We start from the raw sequence: 25,432 nt of genomic DNA, 5'->3' as shown, positions 1-25,432 counted from the left end.
TGCCAGGAGCCTCTGTCCATGCCAACACATCCCCCCATCTTGTGTTGGGTGGTTCGGTCCAGCGTTGGAGCTCGGGTGAAGAGCGCAGATGACCGAAGCAGCTGCTGCTCTAATATGTCCCAAGGAGTCAGCTGAGGTGGTTCTTGGATGCTTCTCTTGGAGGTTTTTGTGGGAATACTCAGAGGTGACACCCAGAACCCACTGGAGTTCTCGGGGTTGTGCAGAGGGTCATCTGGCTTGGGAACGTCATGGGATGCTTCAGATGCAGCCTGCTGCCACATGAATCGGATAGATGAATGCAGTAGACTTTAGCTACAGTAGTTAATGTTAATCCTTAAAATTGATCAATTTGTTTGTCCAGTTTTATTTTTGCAGGTCTGTTTGCTTCGAGTTTGGTTCTTGAAGCCGCAGAGTGTGTTTGTGGCGTCTCAGCTTAATGGTCTGATAATGACAACTCTGCTTAATGGGTTTATTTGATAGAGCCACTTTAGAGTTGCAGCGTGGCGATCACTTTTCCACTGAGCTCATTTTAAACAGAAACGGGCCGAGTTTTGTTTCCTGTCAGGCTTTGGCCACAGATTTCCACCAGTATCGGTTTTATCTGCTTTTACTGGTCGATGCATCTGCTCTTCCTTCCTGTCTTTTGCATATTCAGTGACATCTGCCACCAGACTGCTCCCACATTGTTCTTGTCCTCCAGTGAAGCTGAAATAATAGAAGAGCACAGGCCAACATTCGAGTCAATATTTGCTCATGAGCTGTACCTTCTGGGCTCTGTTTTAGAGACGCTTTTGTTATAATTCATAATGAACTCTGTTCTGTTAAAAGTCAGAATAAGGTTGGACACCCAGCTGGAGTTATGAGGAGATTCATCCCAGCAGGACAATAATCTCCTGAGGAAACGGCTTCCTGTTACTTTGGCTACTTCAACAGCAACCAGACCAGATTTGCATTTTAGTTCAGGACCAGACGTTAGTTCAGACGTTAAAGATGGCTGCTGCATGTTTGTTTGTAGTCCTGTTTTCAGGGCTCATGATGGGAAAATCCCCCATCTCTAAGTGTGAGGCTGATCTGTGATGCACCTACAGGCTGTCAGGTCTGAAGTCTTCTCTCCTTCCTGTGTTTAACTGGAACAGGAAGAGCTCAGGTTGTCTCATCAGTCTGCAGAGTAATGCAGAGTCACCGGTGCACAGGTGTAAATGCAATAAATGCACTGCAGCGAGGATTCAGCGCAGTGATGTAAACCCTACATCTGTCATACAGTATCGTGTATTTACAGCAACATTTCTATCTCTGATAAGACAAACACAGATCTACCACTGAGTTTATGTTTGCAGTGTAAATGTGCAGCAAAGTTCAGCAAGCCAGAAACAAAACGGATGCTTGAAGCTGAGATGAAATATTCGGGCAGTCATTCTTGGAGCCGGACGGATTGACGAGTGTGGGAATTTGACTCATCGCTGTCAAAACACGCAGTCAGTTTAGTAAATATGACTGTTCACAGGTAGGAAAAGCTGGACAGCAAAAGTTACTCTGTCATTCCTAAAGGTGACACAAAACATTCCCAGAATGAGTTCATCCCTTTGTTTTGGTGGAAGTGGCGATCCTCCCAGCGAACAGACGCCCTCCACAATGCCACAGTGTTTCCAGAGGAATGCTGCTGCTATTGTTGATCGGGATGACTCCCGCTGGGAAGACCGCCCCGCCTCGCCCCCTCAGCCCTCCACTGCCAACACAATACAATGTGTTGCATTATACCTATGAAGGCATGCTACTGTTTTCATAGCCTGCGACCCTGCGAGGCCAAGATAATGAAAAGGATAACACGGAAGTCATTAGTTAGTCCCACAGTTATTCCCACTTCCTCCACCCAGCGATGGCTGGTAATCTGACGCGAGCCCGACCGTGCAGATGAATTTACATCTGCATTAAATGTCCAGAGCTTAGTCTTAGCCCCGAATTCATGTTATGAATGTTTAGAGATGTGCATGATTTACTAGCTGCAAAATAAATGTTAGTTTTCCGACTCGGACCGGTTTTCGTTTGTTAAACATCGCTGATGATGTCCTCTGCAGACGTCGACACCGTCCACGTCTCGTCTGTCTTCACCTGGAGCGGCGTCTCGCTGAGCCAGACACCCATTTGGTGTTTAACGACTTCCTGAAGCTGCTGAGGTTTGCTGTAACGAGCCGTGCTGTCAGGGTTGGAGGTTGCACCTCTCACCGATTCCTTCTTCTGGCGCTGATGCTAACGCTCTGCTTTACTCTTGTTAATCGTATATGTTAAATTTAAATTGTGTAAACTTGTTCTCGAAGCAGATAATGAGACTTTTTAAGGCTTGTTTGGGAGGTTTTATCTTTTGTGGGTCATGGTTTTGTTTGAATTTGGCGTGTCCCCCACTTTTATTTGGTGGTTCCTTTTCTGCTTCCCCTCTTGGGAACAAATTAGACTTTCAGATTAGGGCGTCAAGTGACGTGTGGACGGCTTCAAGCGCTGTTGATGCTAACGGGGAAAACGGGAGAGGTTAGTGCCTGGTCATTACTGTCATTCCCCTCAAACACCCCCCTTCTCTCCCTGTACTTTCCTCCCCCTCCCTCAGTGGAACAAATCATTTAGCTAATGGGATTAATCCTCTCTCCCTGCCTCCCCCCTCCCTCCTTTCCTCTCGTCTTCTTTCTTTTCTCAAGTCCATCCTTGAGTTCCTCTTTCTTCTTGGCAAACACGAGTGCTTCGTGTCAGTGAAAAGCTTTAGAGGGAACACTGAATTAACGAGGACTAAATGCAGGATTTGGGAGCCTCGATCACCTTCCTTGTTACTAAACGTTCTCGTTGCTGTGATCATATAAATGAGGAGTCTTTTCTCCAGACGACCCCTCAGTTGGGAGCCAGAATAAACTCTTAATCGCTGTATTTAGGCTGCTTTGTCGTCCCAGTAACAGAGTAGGGATAACGGCCAGCCCCCGAGATGGCATGCTCGATATCCCCGATGACAAATGACGCTAAAGCCAGTTAATCAGGGCTAGCACTGATGTCACCACATTAACCTCTCCATGACAAACAATGAGGCCAGCTAAGAGCGCACAAAGGCAGCCAGCGTCGGGACCAGCTGGGGCGGACACGCTCAGCAGATGGACATTAATATATTCTACATTACATTTAAATTGAGGCTTTTATTTATAAGCTGAACTACAGGATCTGTAATAACTCAAGAACAGAGTTTACTCACATTAACTGCTCTCTGACCAGGTATGAGCTGCAGAGTGGTTAACTGACTGAGCGTTAAGAACCTGGGGTTTATTAATACGATGATGATGATGATGATGGTGAGATGTGATAATAGGACTTAAAACGTATTCATTTGATTTATTTGTACTGGTCTTCTAGGCTCAGTGCAACTCTACTGTGTACTGTTATTTACAGTCAAGCTAGTCCTCCTCAGTCCACCTCACACATGCTGCTGGCGCTCCACCTTGCTGCTGGCGCTCCACCTTGCTGCTGGCGCTCCACCTTGCTGCTGGCGCTCCACCTTGCTTAAATCAGCACTTTGTCTCCAGTATCCGTTCCAGCTTCTCCAGACTGGACCGATAATCTGTCGAAATATCAGAAGAAGTGTGAAGGCAGTTTTTAGGCCATTAAATGATCTTTAAGTTGTTGGTGGAGGTGGAGCAGGTCGCCTACTAACCGGAAGGTTGCTGATTCGTTCCCCATCCTGCTCAAGGATACTAACCCCATGTAGCTCTCTGATGCATCCACCGGTGTGTGACCTCTGCAAATGGGAGGATGTACAAGTTGTGTAAAGCTTTGAGTGCTCAGAGTAGAAAAGCGCTATACAAGAACCGGTCCATGTACCGTTAACGAATTCCATGTGTTCTGCCCGAGGTGGGACTGCAGAGAACTCAGGATGTGTGGGCAGCTAACCTTCTGCCCAAAGGCCGATTCCTGGAGTCATAGTTACAATAGATAATTATCAACAGGCAAAGTCCACAAACGAGCAGCAGCAGGTCTGATGCTGCTTCATAACTGGTGCTTGTGAGGCCGTTTAGACTTCCTGACATTAAGGCTGTTTTGTTGTGAGGGGAAAATGAAAACAGACGCTTGTTTTCAGGAGTTTACAGCTGTAACTTTGGCTGCTTGTTAAAACCTGCGTGCTTGTTGTTTGCACAGTGATTCGCTGCTTTCTGTTACGTCTCGGTCATGATGAGATTTCTATCAAACTGAACGGCCAGCTGCTTTCAGTGGAAAACACTTTATCGTGTGGAGGCGGTTTCATGCTCCCCTTGTGCTTGAAAGCCTGAATCTGGCAGGTGTCTTTTGTTCCCGGGACCTGGGCCGCGGCACAGCTGGGACTGCAGCCCCCAGAGATAAAACTGCCTCTTCAGGGAGTCCTGATTGATTCTTTTTTTTTTTTTTTTTTAATGACATCAGAAACAGCAGTATGCGACATTACGTGATGGCAGAGCTTCAGTTCATCCTTTGTCATTTTTTTTTTTTTTTAATAAATAGGACAGGGGGAATGAATGAGAGAAAGAGGGGGAGAGAAAGAAAGAAAACCAAAGGGGAGAAGAGACGGTGAGAAGGGGGGGGAAGAGAGAGAAAAAAAAAAACAAAACTCCTGGGTCACCTGTATGGAGAAAACAAACAAACAAAAAAAACAAACAGAGGAGACAGCAAACAACAAAGAGCAACATAATAATAGAGAAAACAAAGCACCATCACAATAAACTAGCTAGTCATAGATATCAATATTTACTAAATAATAAACGATATTGTGCAGCACGCAAGATAGACAGCGCACAGTGTGCTTTGAGGCAGCAGCCAAGAAAGCTTTAGTCCGCGTCTGTGAATACCCATGTGTGCATACCTGTGTGGATCAGCATGCTTGCATTCCAAAGGTTTCTCCATGTAATGATCTGCTAGGGAGTGTGGGGGGGCCACAGCCCCGTCCTCCAGGGTGTGAAGCGGGTATGGAGGAGATCAAAACTCCAGACATCCAGAGGCCCCCAGAACACAAGAGACCAAGGAAGACCAACAGAGGGGCAGCCGCGCCACTGTTCCAGTAAGAGCTGAGGAGAGTCCCAGATGAGGGCTCGCCCAGCAGCCGCGGAGCAGAAGTCAGGGGGAGTTGCAGTGACGCGCCCGTGAGCTCCGCCGGCCCCCAGCTGTGCCTGAGTGACCGAGCCCCAGGCCGAGAGGCCGGGGGCACCCCACCTCCAAAGGGGCCCGAGCGAGCCCCAGGCCCCGACAAGCGGCCGCCAAGGAGTGAGCCGGTGTGTACCCGGACGCCCACCCCCAGACACAAAGAACCACCAACACACCGACACCTGAGGGAGTCCGCCACCGGCAGGGGAAGTGGTGGTGGGGGGAGATAGGCCTCCAAACCTTGGAGGGCCTGAGGTGTCCCCAGAGAGGTGGCGTCTGATACCCAACCTGACATATAGACACAGACATACAGGCACACACAGACACAAACATCCATTCCCACCCTCATGCTCTCATATGCACTCACTCCACACTCAACCAACGTGGAGACAGACATAAAGAGACGCTGTACACACAATCACACTCCCCAAGCGTACTCTACAAACCGGGTCTAGGTGCCCCCGCCCCTGGAGGGGGGAATTGCACCCAGACCCAGGTGGTGTTACCCTTTTCCCTGCGGTGGGGAGAGGCAGACCACCCCGACTCCGCGGCAGCAGGGAGGCCCCACACCCCAGACCGCAGTCGGACGGCCAACTCCTCCTACTAGCCCTCCCGCTCCAGCAGGCCGCAGAGAATGGGGGTGGGAGAAGACTCCAAACCTCCCTCCACCCGCTCATTGTAGTGTTGATGCATATGTGTTCTAAGGTGCAATTAAAACCCAGGAGTCCTGATTGATTCTGAAAGCAACCCGCATAAACACACAGCCTGCGTTGTAACAGCTTTGTGGTGGTTTGACGATACAGTGAAGTGCAGCAGGGCTGCTGTTGTGCTTCTAAGCAGTGCGTGGGACGGTTCTACAGCTGTTCAAGTACTGTAATTATTTAAGGTGTGTTATGCTAATTTCTAGTTACATACTGGAATTGCTAAACTCAGAGTAGCTTTGCATGATTCAGAGTTCAAAATACTCCAAATAAACCTTATTTCTGTTACGCAGGGCATCAGGGTTTCTTCTGATTGGCTGCCCCTCGTAAACAGGATTGAAATGCAGGTTGGTGGGCTTCTGTGCCTGAACACAAAATGACCTAAATGTACACAGGAAGAGTTGAATAGGTCCATTTTATTTGAGACAAAGTTTTATTCAGAGATGTAGGTCGGCTTAAAAAAGGAATGTGAAACAGACTGACGGGGAGAATAAGTGAAAGATACCAGGCTGTGGGTGTGTTGCTCGTGACCCTGAACCCGGTCTTGCTTTTATCTCCACAGCCTGCGCACTTTCTTTCATGTGTTTTCTGAAGAACAAGCAGCTGCATTCTTAGTGTCGCTTTAGAAACTCTGAGCAGTTTCCACAAATGTGTGTTAGCTGTGCAGATTTTAAGGTTTCCACCAATAAGAAGCGGCGCCTGTAAACACACCAGTGCATGCCCATCAGCAAGTGTGCCGATAAGAGTTTATTTTCTCTTCCATGCTGCATGATCCTTAAACCTACACTTTTCTGATAATGCAGCAGTCGTCTGGAGCATGTGGGCCTCGTATCTGTGGAGATATGAAGCTTGTGTATTTTTGTAACATGAACTTTACGCTGTGAAAGAGTGTATTAGCCCCCCTAAACCCTGCACAAACAAACGGACTCCATAAGACAACTGAAGGTGGGAAAGTCCAGTGGATGAGTCCTCTGAGCCTTTCCAGCCCCCAGGGGCGGGTCCTTGTCCCCATTTTAACCAGGAACATGACTTAAACTGCGTTGCTCTAATGGCCACCAGGGGGCAACACCTTGAATTGCACAAAAGAGAGTTTATGGACTCAGGTTCTTCTTTTAAGGTTATACTGAATAAAGCATGTTAATATATTTTGATTATTATAAGTGTCAGTAAGTGATGCTCACACATCACCTGCTGGTTTTACTCGGTTCTGAGAAAATCACGTTTTTATCTGTTTAATTTTGGGAAAAACCAACGAGTTTAGACTGTGTCAATAAAAATGACCGTCCGCATCCTCGAACCTAAAGGACCTGCGAGCGCTTCTCGTCTGTGCTTGCTTTGTTCTTTTCCAGTTCTGGGAAAAAACTCAACTTGTATTTAATGCAGATGGTCCAGTTCCTGTTTTAAGCCCATCGGCGCGGCCGCGTGTGGTTGGAAACTGTTTCGCATTTACAGTTTAGAGGGAGATGCCTCTTAAATTTCTGTAAGTAGAAATATGTAACAAAAACAAACTCTTTTAATTTTGTTTTGTAGTTTAGTGCACTTTATTGCAGTTTATGTAGTTAATATGTATGCATTAAGTCCATAATATTAAAATTTATGATATAATTAATATATAGAAACTTGAAACGCTCTACAGCATGTAGTTCTGGGCTTTAAAGGGGCAAACATCCAAAAACAGGAGGTGTGAACTCAGCCTGCCTCAGCAACATGCAAAATCAGCTTTCAGCAGTAGCTGCAGCTCATTAGCTTACATGCATGTGTGACAGAGTGATATCTCTTATTACTGTGGGTCAGGGAGGACGCTGACCTGCATCTCTGTACATTACAATGCTCCACAGCTGCAGCTCTCCTCCGCCTTCCCCTGGCTGTGATCAAGCTCAGTGGGACTCATTAACGCCATAATTGGCCCACCGGCTCAAGTGTTTGGAGCTCGCTGAAAAGGAGGGGAAAGTAGTTTATTAATAATTACAGCCTCCAAAAATATTCCTGAGATCGTTTCTGTTCAGGTAACACAAACTGCAGAAAAATACGTGGAGGCTTTGTTTCTTTAAAAGAAGCTCATGGTTTTATTTTACCCTCTCGTTTTGGCGTCTCTTGGCTTCTTCGCTCCACCACATGTTGTGATCACTTTAATTAGCTTGTCGTTCATTGTCCGGCAGCTGTCAGAGGAGAAGGGCAGCGCAGGAGGCAGCGCTGCATCTCATTGGTCTGTCTCCAAAAGGTCGTCAGAGTGGGCTCGCTTGGCACAAAAGCAAACACGGGAGCACTTAAGTCGGAATTTCTCCCACAATGCTTCTTTGAGCGAGCTGACAACACGAGTGAAAGCTGTGGGAGGGACCGCCTCTCTCTGGAGGTTGCATCTGAGCGCTGTGGCGTGTTTAGAGCAAACACAGACGTGTGAGCTGTAAAGGTGTCCACGCGGCTCGTACCAAAACTTTAGTGTTTGTAGAGAAACCTGAAGGCTGACGTTTGTCTTTGTTCTGATTCGTTGCACCTCTCACATGTTTGGAGTTTACGTTGTGGTTGGTTGACTCTTTGTTTTATTGAATTAAAGGTGATCGACGAGTTTCAAAGTAAAGGCGAGTGCATAACACGCCTTGTAATTAAGGCTCATTCATGTGGTTTCACTGTTGGGTAACACGAGAACAAACCCAGTGATCTGTGTGCTGAATCACGATGGCCGAATAAAACCAGTTTGAACTGAAGGATGAGTTTCAAAGTAAACTGTTCCGACTCACTGCTCTGCAGGAAGCTTTAGCTTCAGTAAAATCAGTCATGTTTGTTGTTCTAGTCATAGATGTGAACTCCATTAGATGGAGAACAACGTCTGTGCAAAGCATGTAATTTAAAAGTAACTTGGTGCCTCCACCGGCTGCGAGTGATGGGCGGTGTTCACCGGCCCATAGCTCCACTCCGCCTTAGTGACTCCACTCAAGAGCTGAACAAATAAGCGGCTCCAGCCTGTCCTTGGTCAAGAGCAGGCCAGAGAAAACCAGAGTCGACACAGTGATCCGGGGAGACGGCGTCTTCTGTAAAAGCAGCTCTTTAACTCTTAGAGCGCAGAGAGAGACGGATGTGTTGATCTGTGGCGTTTTGGTGTTTGTTTCACATCTTTCAGCCGTAACCTGGAGCTGAGTCTTGTTCCTGCAGGGGGCAGTGTTGTCAGCAGAAAGGCTTCGTGTGAGTGCAAAGACTGGGTGATCTCTTAAATCTGTGCTCAGGACGGCAGTGAGGCGAACAGGCTGATTAATGGCGTACCACGGCGTCTGCAGTAGAGTCTTCTTTTCCCTCTTTGTTGTTCGGTGCTGGAGGAGCGGCGAGCGAGACAGAGAGGTGTAAACGGGCGTTTCGCTGATTCCTTGAGGCTGAAAATGACCTTTTTTTTTTTTAACTCAGTAGTTCATCCAAAAACAGTTACTGGTGCAGCTAAATGTTTTTCTCACTGCAAACAAATTATTAACTCAAATAAGCTGAAGGACGGACAGTTTAGAGCCTGGCAACTTTGGCATGTTTAAAGCAGCTGATTGGCTCTTTGGCTGCAGGCGAAGAAGTAAAACTTGGAGGAATAAATCAGAGCAGAGCTGAAGTTTCTCCGCCCTGGCAGACAGAAAGCATGTGCCAGTGTAATAAACACCAAATTCACTCAGCTGTGAGCTTATTCTTCATTTTGTAGCCCTCAAGGTTTAATTTCTTTATTTGTTCAGAGCTGTAAGGAGGAGGAGGGACCCTGACAGACCTGCAGGGTCTGCTGTTTGTGTGCATTCGATGGTCTTGCACAGAATTCCTTTGTAGGGACTCTGAACCTCTGGAGAGCAGCTGTCGCGATAAATGGCTGAAGCAGATAAAGTCGATTCCTAAAATAAAGGGACAGCAATCAAAGACACTTCTGCACCATGTCGTCCTCTCTTGGCTTTACTACGGTGGAGGTCATGACGAGGAGCCACGCTGGGGGGCTAAATGCATCTGTGTGCACTCAGTTGCAATGATAGGAAAAAAGCTCAAGACCCCAACAAGCTGCATTTTCTGTTAATGGCTGTGAAGAGGACATTTAACATGATATTTAGGAGCTGCCACACGATGTTACCCTTATTAGGCGCTAGCTAAACTACAGTACATATTTACTGTGTGGCACCAACGCCATGTTTGCATCATGTGTTACAAGCTAAATGTCAGTTTTCGGTCTCATTCCTCTGACCTGTACATGCACCGCACAGATGTTGGTTTTCATTAACATTTGAACTAAAACCTCAGACGTGAACGCGGAGCGTCGGTGCGGTGGGGGTGGCCTGTTAAAGGCTGAATGTTTACACGGTGCTTGGCCACTTGAGCGCTGAGTTTAAACACAATATAACTGAACAGACTAAAGGAAGGATTGATGCAGCATGGAGCACAAACAGCCTGCACTGAGACTGTTACTAGAATAGATCTGCATATTTTTAGGATGGCCTATTACGCTCTGTTTAAACGCTTCGGTTATAAGCACAGCTACACTCCTTTTGTGGTGAAAGGTACACAGAACTCTTGATATGCAAGTAAACTTCAAAAACGAGTATGAATGAAAGGTTGGAGGCACTAATTTAAACCGAGCAGGCACACTGTGGTTTTAAAATGCAGTGCTGTCTGTCTGATAAGTGCAGGTTAACGTCTGGAAGAAGTGAACCAGCGACTGCCTCGTCTCACAACATTTTCACTCCTGCCGATACCTTTCCCAAATTTCAAAGCATCCGAACAGCTGATGCTGGAATTCGAAGCGCGTGCGGTATGGTGCAGATTTCAAAACGAGCTGGATTTAGATCTGCAGGTGTGACACAGATGTGCTGTGATCTGAAGTCCTGGTTCCAGTTTGTGCTCAGATACTGATTCTTCTGAAATGACCGGGCCGACTTCCACGTGCACGCTGCTCAGATTTTTATGAACGAGATAAAGCGAGCGATGGCTGGGAGCGTAATGACAGGGCCAGTATGTATAATTGTCTTTGATTTCTATAATTCCAGTCTCAGTGGAGGAAATGCTCGTCGTTCGCCAACACTGTGTTTATCTGCGAGCACGAGGCTCGCGGCTGCCTCGGAGGAACAATAGCAGGGAGTTGAAAGCGTCTGCACCAAAAATAACTCCATGTGTGATTATACAGGAGCAGGAGTCTCTGCAGGTCGGCTCATCAGCTGACCTCACAGTGTTTGCAGGGTAAGTTAAAGTGTGTTGGGTTTGTCTGACCTCAGCCCCGAACCAGACACAGTAGTGACAGGTGATCACTGAGGTTCTCTGTAAAGAATACAGGCTGCAGTATTTACAAAGAAAGCAGCATGAAGCGATGCTCTGTGAACGCCTCTTTTTCCTCAGAAGCAATACTAAGTTAGAGGCACATTAGTGGGAAAGGACCAATCGTAGAGAGGCGAGGCTGAGCTGGTTTGAACACGTGCGGAGGAGAGAGTGGATCTACTGGACAGGCTGGAGGAAAAGAAGATTAAAGGTCATACAGAGGGTTTGTGTGACAGGATGCTGCAGGGAGCATGGCGAGATGGAGGGAGATGAGCCACTGTGGCGCCCCCTAAAGGAGCGAGGCAGCAGCCCCACTGCAAATAGGTCAGCGTTTGATGAAGCAACATGGCTGCTTTCACTCTTTTGCTGTGTTGCACTCTTTGTTTGACGGAGACCTTATCTCTGCTCATATTTGCATCAGACGCCTGAATGAAGTGTGTGTGTGCGCGTGCGCGTGAGCATTTCCACGTCTTTTAAAGAAGCTGCTGAACTTTGCGTCTGATAAACGTCGTCGTGTTTATCGTGTGGTCTTTGGCGCTCGTCAGCTGGGAGCGTCAGTACGTTTACACTCATGGATGTTTAAGAGCAGCAACATCAGCCTCGCTGCTGTTTATCACTGAGGTCCAAAGAGTTTGTTCTCCAAAGATCGTCACCATAAGAGACGTCTATAGAAAAGCAAAAACACAAGCCCGTCTTTATCCTTTCAATGAGTAATTTATCATATGTTGAGCTGATGTGCACCAGCCTGACTTATTGAGCCTCAGCATTGATGCCACAGCCTGGCACTCTTAGCTTCTAATGATTCTGTTTCATCAACTTCTTCTAATCTTAATCAGCTGCTGGAAAAGATTCCTGAGCTTCCCTGAAGATGGACGTCTTTGCTTTTCTCTTCTCACCTCTGCCCATGTGACTTCTCTTTAAAAATGCTAAGTAGGGGACACAATCCTCTGGTTCTTCCGGGTCCTCCCTCCCTGGTGGAATAATTGAGAGGCTTTATCACAGGCTCTCCAGAGTCAAACTCGGCAGGCTCCGTCAAAGTGAAGTGAACAGTTGAACAGAACCAGCTCTGCAGCCTCCAAACTGTAGAGCTCGTCGGCACGTCCGGCCTCCTCGCCTGGCCCGGCTCTTCTCCACGGTCGGCACAGCAGCTTCCCCTCAAAGCTTCAGAGGCATTTCCTAATGAGGCCCAGATGCAGAGCTGAGCTGACAAGCAGCTACTGCTTGTTCTGCAATTAGTCACATTTGCGCTCGTGCACACGTTAGCGCTGCAGCACAGGAGCACGCCGTTTCCTTCAGTTTAACTTTCCTCTACGTTTTAATTCTTACGGACATGAAAAAAGAAAACGAGGTGAACTCGATGCTCCACGTGCAGCCGCTCTGTTACGCTGCTGAGCTTTTCCTGATTATCTGAATGAAAACATCCCGGTTCCTCTCGAGGCTTTTTCCCTCCATTAAAGCTGCAGCCTCTGCTTTTATTAGGGGAAAAACAGCTCTGCTGAATATTCAGCGCAGCGGGTCTGCAGCCTAACGGCCCTCTGGTAACTTCTCCTTCTGTTTACTGTCCACACAAAAAAGCCTCGAGTCTTTGTTTTACTGCAGTGGAAAATGTGAACTGTGGCACCACATCCTGTCAGCTCGAACTTCTTTATATGTGTGTCGATGTGATGCACGCGTGAATGTTCTGACAATAACGGCGGGCATCACCGTGAGCCTGACGTCACTGTTAGGAAGAATCATTGTTTGCACGTCTGTGCTTTAAAGCCACATTTGAGAGGCTGACGTTTAAAACGTGTTTATGATAAAACTCATTGTTCAGTGAAATAACATTTAAAGTCCCATTATTATGAAATTAATGAAACATGTAGGTATTCAACATTTTATTGATAATGTCACAGATTGTATTTTTGCACATGAAAAAGCCGCGTGTTTGAAAACTGTGTGATGAAGAAACTGTTCACTGACCTTTTTCTGTCGTTCCTGAAATAAATGGAAACAAAAACAAGACTAAAACATGTCGTTCCCATCCACGCCATCGCCAGGAATAAAGGACAAAAATGACTTAAATGAAAGTCGTCCTCCACGTTGGGATTTCCTTCAGTAACAAACGTGCTTCATTAGATTTCCTGGGATCTTAAATAGGAGACGCTGCTTCCTGTTTGACTGACAATCCAAACAAAGTGTTTTCTTACATTTTGTTTGTTGCTTGGTGTAGCTTCACTTCACTAAGAGGGGAACTCGGTGAAGTCAAGTAATATTTAAAGATAAACTTCATACTCATTTACAGACCATTTAGAAACTCGTTGTTTTGGTTCAGCTCTTAAACAGCTTTGTGTTGATGTAATCAGATTACTTTTGTGCGCAGAGAAGAGGAAGCTGGTGGACCCAGGCACAGTTTTGAGTGGACGTTTTAGTTTTGTTGCACTGAAACACAGCTCATTTCTACCTGTACCTGCTTCTGCTGAAGTGCTCTTGGGCTCGTTCACCTTTCTCTTGGCTGTTTGTACTCGAGTACTTAAAGAGCTCAGCCTGTGTACTGACTCGAGCACGCCACGGGATGCTGTTTGAATGCTCGTGCGTCTGTTTGTGTAGCTCGTCAGGTGTCTGTCACGGTAAATAATGTAGCTGTGTGTCTGTCAAACGCACCTCCAGGTGGAGAGGAGTCACGCCTGCCGCTGCTCAGAGCTGTGCGTGCACGCTTGAAAATTATTTAACAGCTGAGAAGGAACCGAACGGGTTGTTCCGGTTTGCGTCGGCGCTCAAAAGTTTCCTGCTCGAGGAGTTTGAAGCTCCTGAGATCAGCCGTGGATCTGCTCTGGTCAGCGCGGTGAGTGAGGCTCTGTTTAAATGGGAAGCTTTGATTCACAGGAAAGGCTCAGAGTCGGACTCTGAGTACATTTAAAGTGGCTCCTGTTAAAGCTGAAGGATGTCGGAGATTAAAAATAGAATGTGGAGTTTATGAAGCAGAAGTCAAGATTTTATTGACAAACATGGGCTTCGTATTTAGTTTGACCGCACGCAGACGCTCTGCCTTAGAGCGCACAGGTCACGATTTCACAGCTGCTTATTACTCTGCTGCCTTTACTGTAAGTGGGAGAAGTTTTTTATATGATCACTTAAAACTATAATAACTGGTAACACTGTGTGGCAATGGGAACTGTGGGACGTGCCAGCGTGCTGTCAGAGCTGCAGGGCTGAGACTGAAGAAATGTGAGGGTACCTGTGTGTGTGTGTGTGTGTGTGTGTGTGTGTGTGTGTGTGTGGGTACCAGTGTGTGGATTAAAAGAAGTAGTTGTTTGTCATTGAAGCTGTTAGTAGATTAACTCTGGGTTTTATTTTTGTAGATCGATGCACATGGAGCCCTGAGACCTTCAGTCTGTTACTAATGACAGAGCAGTTTTACCTGAACGGGGGGCGGGGTTGGAACATGCAGTGTTGATCACTTTATTTATATTTATTTATTTTACCTTTTGTCATATATGATCAGCTCGCTGAATATCCTGCCTTTGCATGCAGTAGTCATGGAAACGGGTTACCTCAGAGGGCATTGGCTGGGGGAATGTGGCCAGCAGGTAATCGCGTTTATTTGAAGTGGGTATGTTTTCAGTCGCTGAGGTCTGATCCTGAGTGGGTGCTTCTGTGGAGTGTTTTTATCCTGTGTGGTCTGATGTTATAATGAAATGTGTGGTTAAGAGGAGTTCAGCTGAATTATTTCTTTCTTCACTGATTACTTCCAAATACGTTAAATCAGTTTTCTGTTGACCATGGGCAGAAATGTGACGGGTTCTTGCTTAGCTTGACCTTTGACCCTCTGCTGTCCCACATCAGCCCTGATCCACGGCGCTGCTTTCTGTTGTTCGCCCTTCTGTCTTCACCTTCAGCAGCTGAGCCTTGAGAAACGCGGCCGTGCTGGTTGATGTGCAACCATCTGAAAGGTTTTCCATTGTGTTCAGCTGCCTGGCTCATTAGCTGCGCTTCAGCTGAAGGGCGGAGGGTGTTTACCCACGCCGGCCGACTACGCGCTTCACCTGGAGGCCCAGCGGAGGGGTCGTTCCACCCAAACGGCCTTAAAGTCCTGTTTCCTCTTATAGGACTCGGATCGTTTGGCTGTCATCTGAGGAAGTCGTCTAATCTTAGCCGTGAAACGTAGCTCTCTCTCTGAGGGCTGCTCGGTGCAGGCTCGTGTCTGAGGGCTGCTCGCTCTGTTTGTACCTGCGTCAAGGTGCAGGAAGTTAGAATGAAAGTTGCAGGTAAGCGGCTTCATTATTATGATGGGAGGTGTCACTGTTGTGGTTTGGGTTATTGTTAATATATCTGAAGTGTTTGTGTGTGTGAGAACTCCTGTTTGTGGTTGGTGTGACTCTGGGTCAGCTCTCAGGCCTCCACCTGCAGCTTCACCCTGTGCGAAGCTGCACAAACATGGATTCTGGTTTATTTTTTAAAGCTCGCACTGAAGAGTGGGTGGAAACTCTGTAAGCACGTAATCATGAAAATGTCAGAGGCTGAGTTTATGTCGATCATTAACTGCAGGAATGTGCAGACTAGACCTTAAAAACCTCACAGGAGGCTTCGTGTCACTCATTTAAAAAAAGGATGAGCAGGTTTTATATTAAAGGCTTTTGCCAAACACGGAAAAATTCAAATTGGAAGAGGAATAAAATCTCTTTAAAGAAATTCTTTGGTTAAATATCTGTTTATACAGACTTAAAGACACTTGGACCCAAACAGGGCCTCAGTTTATAAAGACTTTCCTTTTTTCTCTCAGCAACACTAAATGTTTGCATAACTTCAGTATTTACCTCAGTATATCATGTTTGGATTATTTGGATTACTGTTTATTTTTATAGGTTATGTTGTTAATTGATTAAACTTCTGATTTATTACGAATGATGTCAGAAATAATCCTTTAAAATAAATTTTTGTTTTCAGTTTTATTGCTATTTTATGAATTATCAGGTCATAATTCTGTTCATTCCTGCAGAGTTATTGTTTCGCTTTTTATTATTTATTCCTGTAAGTCTCTTTATCACAGTGTCTTTACTCAGGAAAACATTAACGGATCAAATTTGCAGATATATTGATGTCAATCAGTACTCGCTGATTTTTAAATTGGTGCGTCTTTATTTTATATTTTCTCCTGGAAACAGTTTCATAAAAGCGACCTGTGACCGTTTTAAGGCCTGTAGTGCATTAAAAGCAGGCTGATGCTCTGACTCTAGGATCGATGGCTTCTCCCACAGTGGTGGTGCAAAGCTGAACAGTAAATAGACTCCGCCTCCTTCTCTCCTGCTACTTCCTGCAGGTTTGTGTTCTGGCGGCTCATGGAACAGGACATGTGGGAGATCTTTGGTCAGTCTGTATATTATTCATTTTCCCTTCAGTTAGAATCATTTGCATGGTCTTGGCAAACAGAAGTTGTGTGTATGTGTTGAAATGCTTACTGAGCTTCATGCTGCTGGAGAGCAGCTGCATGAAACCTTTGCTTTGTGTTCGTTACCTGTTGTCTCAAGTTTCAGTTCATCAGTGTTGGATGTCCAGTCCTTTGAGTCCCATTAGGTGTTAGCAGGCTCAGGCTCATCCATTGTAATCGTAATGTTTTAAATGGGCCAGCCGCCCACAGCTCGATAGTCTGACCTCCTCCACAAACACCTTTTCTTGCTCTCTAGCAGAGGAGCACCCAGGTCTGCCATGACGAGTAATCCTAGCATCCCTTTGATGGTGTGAAGGAGCAGCAGCTCTGCTAGGAGCTCGTTAGCCTGTCTGTGGAGAGCCGGAGGATCAACTGACCAATAAAATGACAGCTTTATGCTCGTCTCTCCTGGAGTTCCCCACCTCTGATTTATTTGATCCATCCTTTCTGACTTTTCTATCCAAGAATTGCTTTCGTGTCCTAAAACAGCAGATTCATTGTATAATATTTTTTATTTTATTTCACCCAATGACCCGAAAGCCGAGCACAGAGCTGAGCAGATCAGACCCAGACACCATCCGAGCGATATCCAGACGTCGTATCGATGCATCTCTAAATGTTAGTGGCCATTTCTTCCACACATTTCTTTTTGTGTGACATGCTGGAGCCAGTTTTAAGTGTGAGGGAGGAGAACAAACATGCCTGCGGTCTATTTGGGTGTTGGAAGGGTCTGTGTGCTCTGCAAAGGCTGCTCTCAATCCTTCGTCTCTGTATCGCGACTATAATAACTCCCCAGGGTGACGGACGGCCTGATGACACTACGGCGCTGCTTTATTTGGCTGCACACTTTAAACAATGATTTACTTATGATGCAGCTGACTGACAAAGTGACCTTTCACATGTTCCTCACACACATTTTATGGCTGTCGGCTGGATGTCGTCACAGCAGGTGCAGCTGTTGGGTAGATGTGTTTAAATACTTTGTTTGTAACACTTAAATATGCATCGTTACGTTAAACTGTAAGTGACGGTTAGGATTCATAACCAAGAATGTTTTCTGATGATGTTTGTTATATTTCATGCACCAACGGGAGTAAATGCTTTCCTTTCTGCGCTTCTTGGATGCTTGGTTAAACTCTGACTTTGCTGGGAAATGTTTCTGGTGTTTGCTGGAGGTCTCAGCTCGGTCCTGGCTGATGTTCAGCGCCTTTAGCTCCAGTATAAACGTTCTCCAGAGGCCTGGTAATGAACTCATTTGATTCAGGTGTGTTGACCCAGGGTGAGATCTAAAACCTGCAGGACACCGGCCCTTGAGGCCTGGACTTCCTACCCCTATTCCTGAGGTATGCGGCCTCACCGACCCTGATAATCGAGTAAGACCGAGTATATTGTAAAAGTCTTAGATTGTCCTCGACTCTGTTACCACTGCGGGGCTGAGCTCTTGATCTCTAGCTGTCAGAGTCACGTGTTCAGTGTAAAGGTCAAAGGTTTCAGCTGTATCGAACCTCGTCTACATCTGTGCTCCTCGAGACCTGACCCCCCCCCCCCCCCCCCCGGCCTACTGACTCCAGTTTTCGTCTTATATTTGCAGCTTCTTATAAGATGACAACGGCTCTTTTGTTTTGTTGCTCATAATGTGTCCATTGATGATGATGATGATGATGATGATGATGAGCAGGCGACTGCACACAGGACCTCTGTGCTTCGAAATGTCAGGATGCAAACACACCTGTGAAGGAGCGGAGGCCGGCCGGGCTTCAGCTCCCACAAAGACACGCTTAACAAAAGGTCAAAATACGTGCACTCACACTTCACATATTTCAAGTTACACTGGAGGTCAGAAAGCCAGCGCTCTGTTCTCATGTGAACTTTAAAAAGGAACCAGTCTGACCGCTGGGACAAAGTGACCTCCTTTACTGACACTTTTTAATCTTTGAAAGGTTGCCTTGTGTTGTTTCTCACTAATTGTTGCTCACCTGTGTGCGTCACTAACGGTATTCCTTTGTGTTCTGTCTCAGGTTGCAGGTTGCATGGTAATCTGGACTTGCTGCATGGCAGTTGCATGACGGCACTGAGTCTTGTTGTTGGACTGAGAGCACGCAGCTGCACCCATGGCTCAAACCGTGCACGTGAACGGCAATGGCCCAGGTAACGTGTGTGTGTGAGTGTGTGTGAGAGATTCTTGCAGGGATGTCTTTGACCTTATTTCATTGCAGAGCAGTTTGAGGGAGACGCTGGTTAAATGCGTCCCTGCATGTCTAAAGGTTACAGGCTGCCTCCGTGACTAAGATGTGCTCTCTGGGCGTTGGTGGGCAGGGGTACAATGGGACTGAAGTGGGATTAGGGGTCCAGTTTCAAGCTTAAGTCATACTGGTATATTTAAGGTCTTGGCTCCGGCTCTTTAGACACAAACACCATGAGTTGCAAGAAGTAATTTTAGTCAAGTCATCCAGTAACTTTTCAGACCTCGAGACAAGAGTTTAACATCTTCACACGCTGTTTGTGCAAACTTGTATTCAAACATTCAAACACTGAACAGCCTCTAACAGCTGTGTGAGTAAGTGTGAGCTCACATGCACTGTGGTGGGTGTTTCAACATATCAGCAGAGGGTCCCTATGATCAAAAGTTTGTTTTTATTTTCCTTTACTCTTGGCTCTGTATGACGTCAGGAAGAACATGATGATAATAATGGAGTGGATTTATATAGCGCTTTTCTAGACACCCAAAGCGCTTTACAATGCCACTATTCATTCACTCTCACATTCACACACTGGTGGAGGCAGCTACAGGTGTAGCCACAGCTGCCCTGGGGCAGACTGACAGAAGCGAGGCTGCCATATCGCGCCATCGGCCCCTCTGGCCAACACCAGTAGGCAAGTAGGGTAAAGTGTCTTGCCCAAGGACACAGCGACCAGGACAGAGAGCCCGGGGATCGAACCGGCGACCTTCCGGTTGCAGATGCAATTCCCAATCCCCTGAGCTACGGTCGCCCCCAATGAGGCGAGCGTGCACGTGTCCACCATCCAGCTGAGTATGCTAGGCTATCACCAGCTTCTGAAAGAGGGTGCTGTTAAAACAGCGCTATTATTTGTTTTATTTTTTTCTGTTGACTGCTTCTATTAGCTCATCATTATTAGCAAACTTACTCGTGGACAAATAAATAAATCGCCCAACCTTATTCCACAGTATATTTTTAATGAATAATCATAATCTTGGCTCGAACCAGATTCAGTGATATCTGAAGCACAAAGGGCAAAGAGTTCTGACGGAGAGAGAATTTTGGCACTTCAGTATGAAAACACACACACACACACACACACACACACACGTGTGCGCTCTCATTCCTGTGTAGACTAACGGGAGAGCGTGAAGCTTCTTGCTTCCAAATCCCTGCTGGAATGTGCAGCATGCAGGTCGGGTGCTTCAGGAGCGCCGTCCTGAGTGTCAGTCTGCCATCACCACTCCACTCTGCTTGTGTTTCTCAACATGATAAAGTCTGAGCTTCAGTGGCCACATCGACAATAAGTTTGTCCCGAGGAACCCTCAGACCGCTGAACTCCTCGTCGTACAAATAGCCTCTCTGTCGTGTTGGTGGTCAGCAGGCAGACGCGGTGAAAGAATGCAGAGCAGATGGTGATATTTAACCTTTTATTGTAGAGGTGGGTGATGTGCTTTGGGAAGAATGTCGATCTGTGATCCAGGGCTGCTCAATCATGGTAAAAAATTACAACTGATACGTGGAAAATGTTGCACTTGTTGAATTTTGAGAAGGATTTGTTGTTCCTCACCAGACTTCCTGTTTTCAGCCTGTCTTATCATCTTGGCTCGAGCTGAACTAAAGCAGCTACAGTGTGAAGGGGGGAGTCTGAGCTATCAGAGGAGGTGAAAGTGCAGACTTACAAAAATCTACAAAACCAAAACACAAAACAAACAGTTGAAAAGCTGCATGTTTTCAACTGTTTGAAGAATTGTAACCAAAGTCATTGAACAGCGTAATATTTAAACTGGAGTGCTGCATGCATCTTACATATCTGAAGCTCGAGAATGAAGCTTCTCTCAGATTGGAATAAATGCCAGATGTGGGACGCCTCAGCGCATTGAGCAACAAACCATTAAGCACATTTCTTCCAAACAAAACCTCAGCAGACTTTAATGCGACTCCAGCACTGTTTGCAGGACTGATCCCACAGTCTTAAAATACTTCTCCTCAAAAATGTTGGCCTGATTTATTTTAGACCAGTGGGGAGTGAAAACACTCAGGATGTGATCATTTTATATTCTGCACAAAGCTGACATCGGGCAGTGTGAGGTGTTACTCCTGAAACTCAGATCCTGGTCCAGCCCCGGGTTGTCTCTCGGAGCAGACCATTATGGGTCTGACTGGTCTTCAGTGGCACCGGTCGGCACGGGGACACCGCGGTGGCCATCAGGCCAGTGAGGCCACTCCCTGCAGCTCCTGTAAACCCACAGAAGTGGTTTTGTTTCAGTAGCAGTAATGGACCCAGCTGCCCTTTTAAACCTCCCCCATGGTAGCTTTCAGTCACTTTCCTGTTTGTGTAAGAGCTTTGAGTTGATAATGATGTGAGCCGGAGGGGGCGGGACGCTGCGTCTTTGTAAATGTTGTTTGTTTCTCTCTCTGGAGCTGGCTGCTCCAGACCCGTACTGTCTTTACACAACAGCACCGATGTGCCAAGTGTGGTCGTGTCTCTCTGAGCATTAATCACTTCATTGTTGTTATCTGCATGCGCCTCCACAGTCAAGCAGCACAGTGCAGTGATTCAGATTCCTCTCACTCATAAGTTGCATCAGTTAATGCGTTTGCAGTCAGGAAGCTTCCCTCGTATCTTTAAAAGACACAAATCCAGTCCTAAATCTTAATGAGCAGAATCCTGTTTAATGTGCAGAGTTTCATATGAATTTATCTCATTTCCAAGTTATGATGGCAGGTTCATCTGTCACCCTTTTGTTTCCTTTAAAGGTTTGTCTGTGACTGCAGCTCCAGAAGCAAAGGCAGTCGCATACATTTGTTACTCTTTTGCACCAAGAAGTGAGAAACCAGCCACACTAGATCAGCCAAATTATTACATACACTTCAATGAGTCTCCTGCTGAAAATGGTGTTTCAGTAGTTTTATGAAATGTACACGAGCACCAAGGAGGCGACTGAAGGTTCTCAGTCATCCAGGTCATCGTAGTCGAAGGAGCTTGGAAAGAAAAGCGTCTGGACTTTAAGTTTCCCTGAAGACGTTTCATCCGAGAAGCTTCTTCAGTTCTAAGGTCAAATGGTGGAGCGTCCCTGTGAGGGTCATGGACCCCCTATTGATCCTCTACCTAATCACACGAGCCGAGGTGTGAATACGGGTGTGGGTCACAATCAGCCAGGGTTTCAGGTGAAACCTTGTGAAATTGATCATTGTGAAACCCAACCCCACCCTATCGTCTGATTTACTGGGGTCAGATGGCCCAGGATGTGAGTGGGCATTAAGGGAAAGGATCTCAAAACTGGATCATAGATGGCAGACAGTTGGTGTCGTAAGCCCCACCCTCTGTTCAAAGATGGTCATTCACAGTAGACCTAGATGGCTTCTTTCACTCCTCTTTCAAAGGAGGAGGTCCAAGGAGGTGGCTGTGCCGAGCCTTCCTGAGCCTCGTTCCGTTTGATGGCACTTCCTGTTAAAAGGGAGTTCTTCCTTTCAGCTCTTCCCGTGTTCTGCTCAGAGGATCGTTTGATTGTTGGGATTTTCTCTCATAGATTACAAAGTTTCCTAAACTTGAATTAAAAATAAAATGTAACCATGACGTTAAACTGTGACATTCATTCATAAGTTTACACCCAAACCGATGGTCCCACCAGCTAATTATGAAACGCTGGTATGTTTAACTCACTAAACCAAAGATGTGTGTAGTAAACACATCTGTGCCTCAGTGAAAACATGTTACTGAATATATCTGGAGAAGTATTTAACAAAAACACAAACCCGTTAACTCCGACCGTCTCGTAGCCGTACAAACTGAAACTGGATCATCACATTTACGTGTCGGTTGACTTGAAGCAGCCCGCACACTGTCGTTGATGTTTTTCTTGACCATCTATGAGAAAATCCAGAGAGGGGCACATTTTTTCAAAGTGCCTCAGTGTTTGCAGAGGAAGCCCAAACATTTCCCTCGGTCTGCATCATCATGTACAGCGCTGGGTTGTTGAATTTGGCAGCTGCGTCTGGCGTGACCCCGCGAGTTCCTGGAAGAAGCCCACAGTCGAGTGGACCGGCCTGCGTGCAGCTAATGTGCAGCTTTAATGGACTCTTTGTGTTTTTGTCTTGTTCTGGGTTCAGATGAGGACGGACGCGTCTTGCCTTTGTTGTGTTGAACTGCTGCAGCGTTGATCAAACGTTGGCTCTATTTTTCTTGGGAGTAATTAGGCTCACGGGCAGAGCCAGGAAATACCAGGCTCCGTGTGTGTCTGTGTGTTACTCATGTTGTGGGGACCGAATTCAAGTCCTCATAAGGAAAAGCGCAAAACTTTGGTATGAAGCTCATTTTGAGCAAACTCGAGTGTTTCGTCTTCTGAAGGGGTAAAATCAGAGCTGTTTCTGTGCCGTCGGGCGGGTGGAGGCTGCTCCACCCAGGCGCTTGCATCATGTTTGGCTCTCACAGCTATGCCGGAGCACAGCCCTGCACTTCCAATGAGTTTGCAAGTTTTTCTCTGCACATCCTGAACAGCCCTGAGTTCACTTTCACTTCTTTCAAGCATTTCACGAGTCTTTCAGTGTTTCTCCTGGATGCTGTTGGTAGTGATGGTTGTGTTAAAGGTTAATTATTGCAAAATCAACGTTATAGACAGACTGTGTGGACACATGCTTGGAATTGGGCTGCAGTCTTTTCTTTGCTCACAGTGTAGGTAAACAAACAGACGACAGGCAACGCTGACAAACTCAACATCACAGACGATAATGGCACGTGTAGCACATAAGTGCACTGGTGCAAAGATGTTGGGATAAATTATGGAGTTATAAGGGTTTGATAATGTTACACATGTATACAGTAAGCGCACAAGGACTCGACTATATAGCATGCTTTGATTTGGCAGCAGGTATGGGGGCTGTTTAAGTACAGACACTATGTGAGTGTCTAAGTGTTGGTCAGAGCGACGGCCTGAGGAAAGAAACTGGATACGACTGGAACGGGTCATGTGACGGGTGTGCTGTGACGTTACCTGCTCGTTTCCTCCAGCTCCAGGCCTCGAGCGCCGGTGTCCTGCAGGCTTTAGCTGTTTTTGACCCAACACAGCTGATTAAATGGCTGAATTACCTCCTCAACATGCCTGGAGTTTCCCACCCCTGCTGCAGGGCGTTTAGTCTCTTTGCAACCACAGGTTCCGCCTCCTGGTGGCCATTAATTAATTAGGTCAGTACCTGTGCACACAGGTGAGCTACAAACCTGAAGACTCCAGCCTCATCGTGCGGCTGGGCTCCATCCCAGACCATTATCTGCACGGCTTCCTGCCACCCTGTCTCCACTTTCCTGTCTGATAAAGGCCAAAAAAATACAGGTTAAAGGCACACTTCACTTTTCAGACCCAGAAGCAGCGTGTGCATACTGGATACTGGTAAATATGTACACGTGAGGTACCAACAGTGAAACGGGTGTTCCCAAACAAGTTTGTTTTCTTTGTTATTTCAGGACTTTTTGGAGCGTCACTAAAGATCTTAGAACACTGGAGACTCGATCCCTTTTGAGCAGGAACTTAAATTGAACGTGAGCTGTTGGGCAGAACCGATAAGATTAAAATCTAAATAAAAGGGCAGTTTGCTCAGATCTGAACACTCCAGTGTTTTCTTCTGTGGATGTCGGCGTCTCTCAGATATTCACAAGGCCCAGTGCTTTGTAGTTGGGCCTAAACTCATTTTGTCTACCATCACTAACGAGCAGTTCACTCATTTATCCTAATATCCCCGGATCGCCCCACGCGTGGGTCGTAATGTTGTTGTCTTGGACCACACCTAAGTGCACATGTTATCAGATCATAACAGCTTTAACTCCAGGCCGGTCGTACACATTTAAAACATGTAGTTAAAGATTACTGACACCCTAACTGTCCACAGACTGATGAGGAACTGTGCTCTAAGGTGAGATGTAACCTTCTGTAACTGGTAATTAAAGTGTGTGTGTGTGTGTGTGTGTGTGTGTGTGTGTGTGTGTAAAAGCAGGTAGTTTGGCTTGAATTTCTCTGGTTAACAAACAGCTGGCAGACACATTTAGCCCAGTAGCCTCATTTATTCAGCGTCTGATGGCGCTGTGGAATTAAAAGGCTTTCGTCAGCTCTAAATTTAAACTTTTACAGAGCCGCTGTAAAATAAGCACGGCCCCGCTTGTATATTTTTCTTCAGAGCGTCAACATCGGGGCCCGAGCCGGCCTGCAGTCACATATTTTAAGAGCAAACACGGAGAGCTTGAGCGGCGTGAATGAATGAAGGCTGGACATTTTCAGCAGCTGATTGGAGAAGCAGAGAAAAGCTCAGACACAGTTCGGGGTGTTTTACGTGGCTCACGTGTCTGTGGACATGGAAACGACTGAAACGTGTTACCGACGGTGCGTGCTGCTGAGTTTGGCTGCAGAGGGACGTGTGAGGAACTGGTGTTTGACTCTGAAGCAAGTTTCTGTTTGAGCTGCGAGTCCTCATTGTGAGCTTGTACATATGGCTCACCTTTGATAATTAGGCAGAAATATTTGAATATCTGAGGGAAGTGGAACAGAGCCGGGAACTGTGTGGTCAAAACTAAAACTCTGCTCCGCTGGACGACTTTGACTAAAAGAGGCATTTTTGTTTATTCTGTCTTTTATTAATACACGGTGCACATGCTCATAGCTGTATTTGGTCTTAATGTCCTTGGATGGGTAAGAAAAAAACATGTATCCCCCTGAAAC

The 25,432-nt window shown here is 46.4% G+C and overlaps 1 protein-coding gene across 3 annotated transcripts in view; it reads left to right on the top strand.

Moving 5' to 3' along the window:
- kank1a (KN motif and ankyrin repeat domains 1a) overlaps nt 1–25,432 on the top strand; it is a 52,363-nt gene that overhangs the window by 11,694 nt on the left and 15,237 nt on the right. For all 3 annotated transcript variants that reach the window (XM_085426514.1, XM_085426516.1, XM_085426515.1), the window contains exon 2: nt 18,525–18,654. In XM_085426514.1, coding sequence (XP_085282640.1) covers nt 18,618–18,654 — 37 coding nt within the window. In that variant the 5' untranslated portion in view covers nt 18,525–18,617. The remainder of the gene's footprint in view (nt 1–18,524; nt 18,655–25,432) is intronic.

This window comes from Rhamphochromis longiceps, linkage group LG12 (genome assembly GCF_057381845.1).
Source record: "Rhamphochromis longiceps isolate RC_006_pf linkage group LG12, R_longiceps_female_GT1.1, whole genome shotgun sequence".
Lineage (NCBI taxonomy): Eukaryota > Metazoa > Chordata > Actinopteri > Cichliformes > Cichlidae > Rhamphochromis > Rhamphochromis longiceps.
The sequence above is the reverse complement of the archived record's forward strand: the minus strand, read 5'-3'. Positions and strand labels throughout refer to the sequence as shown.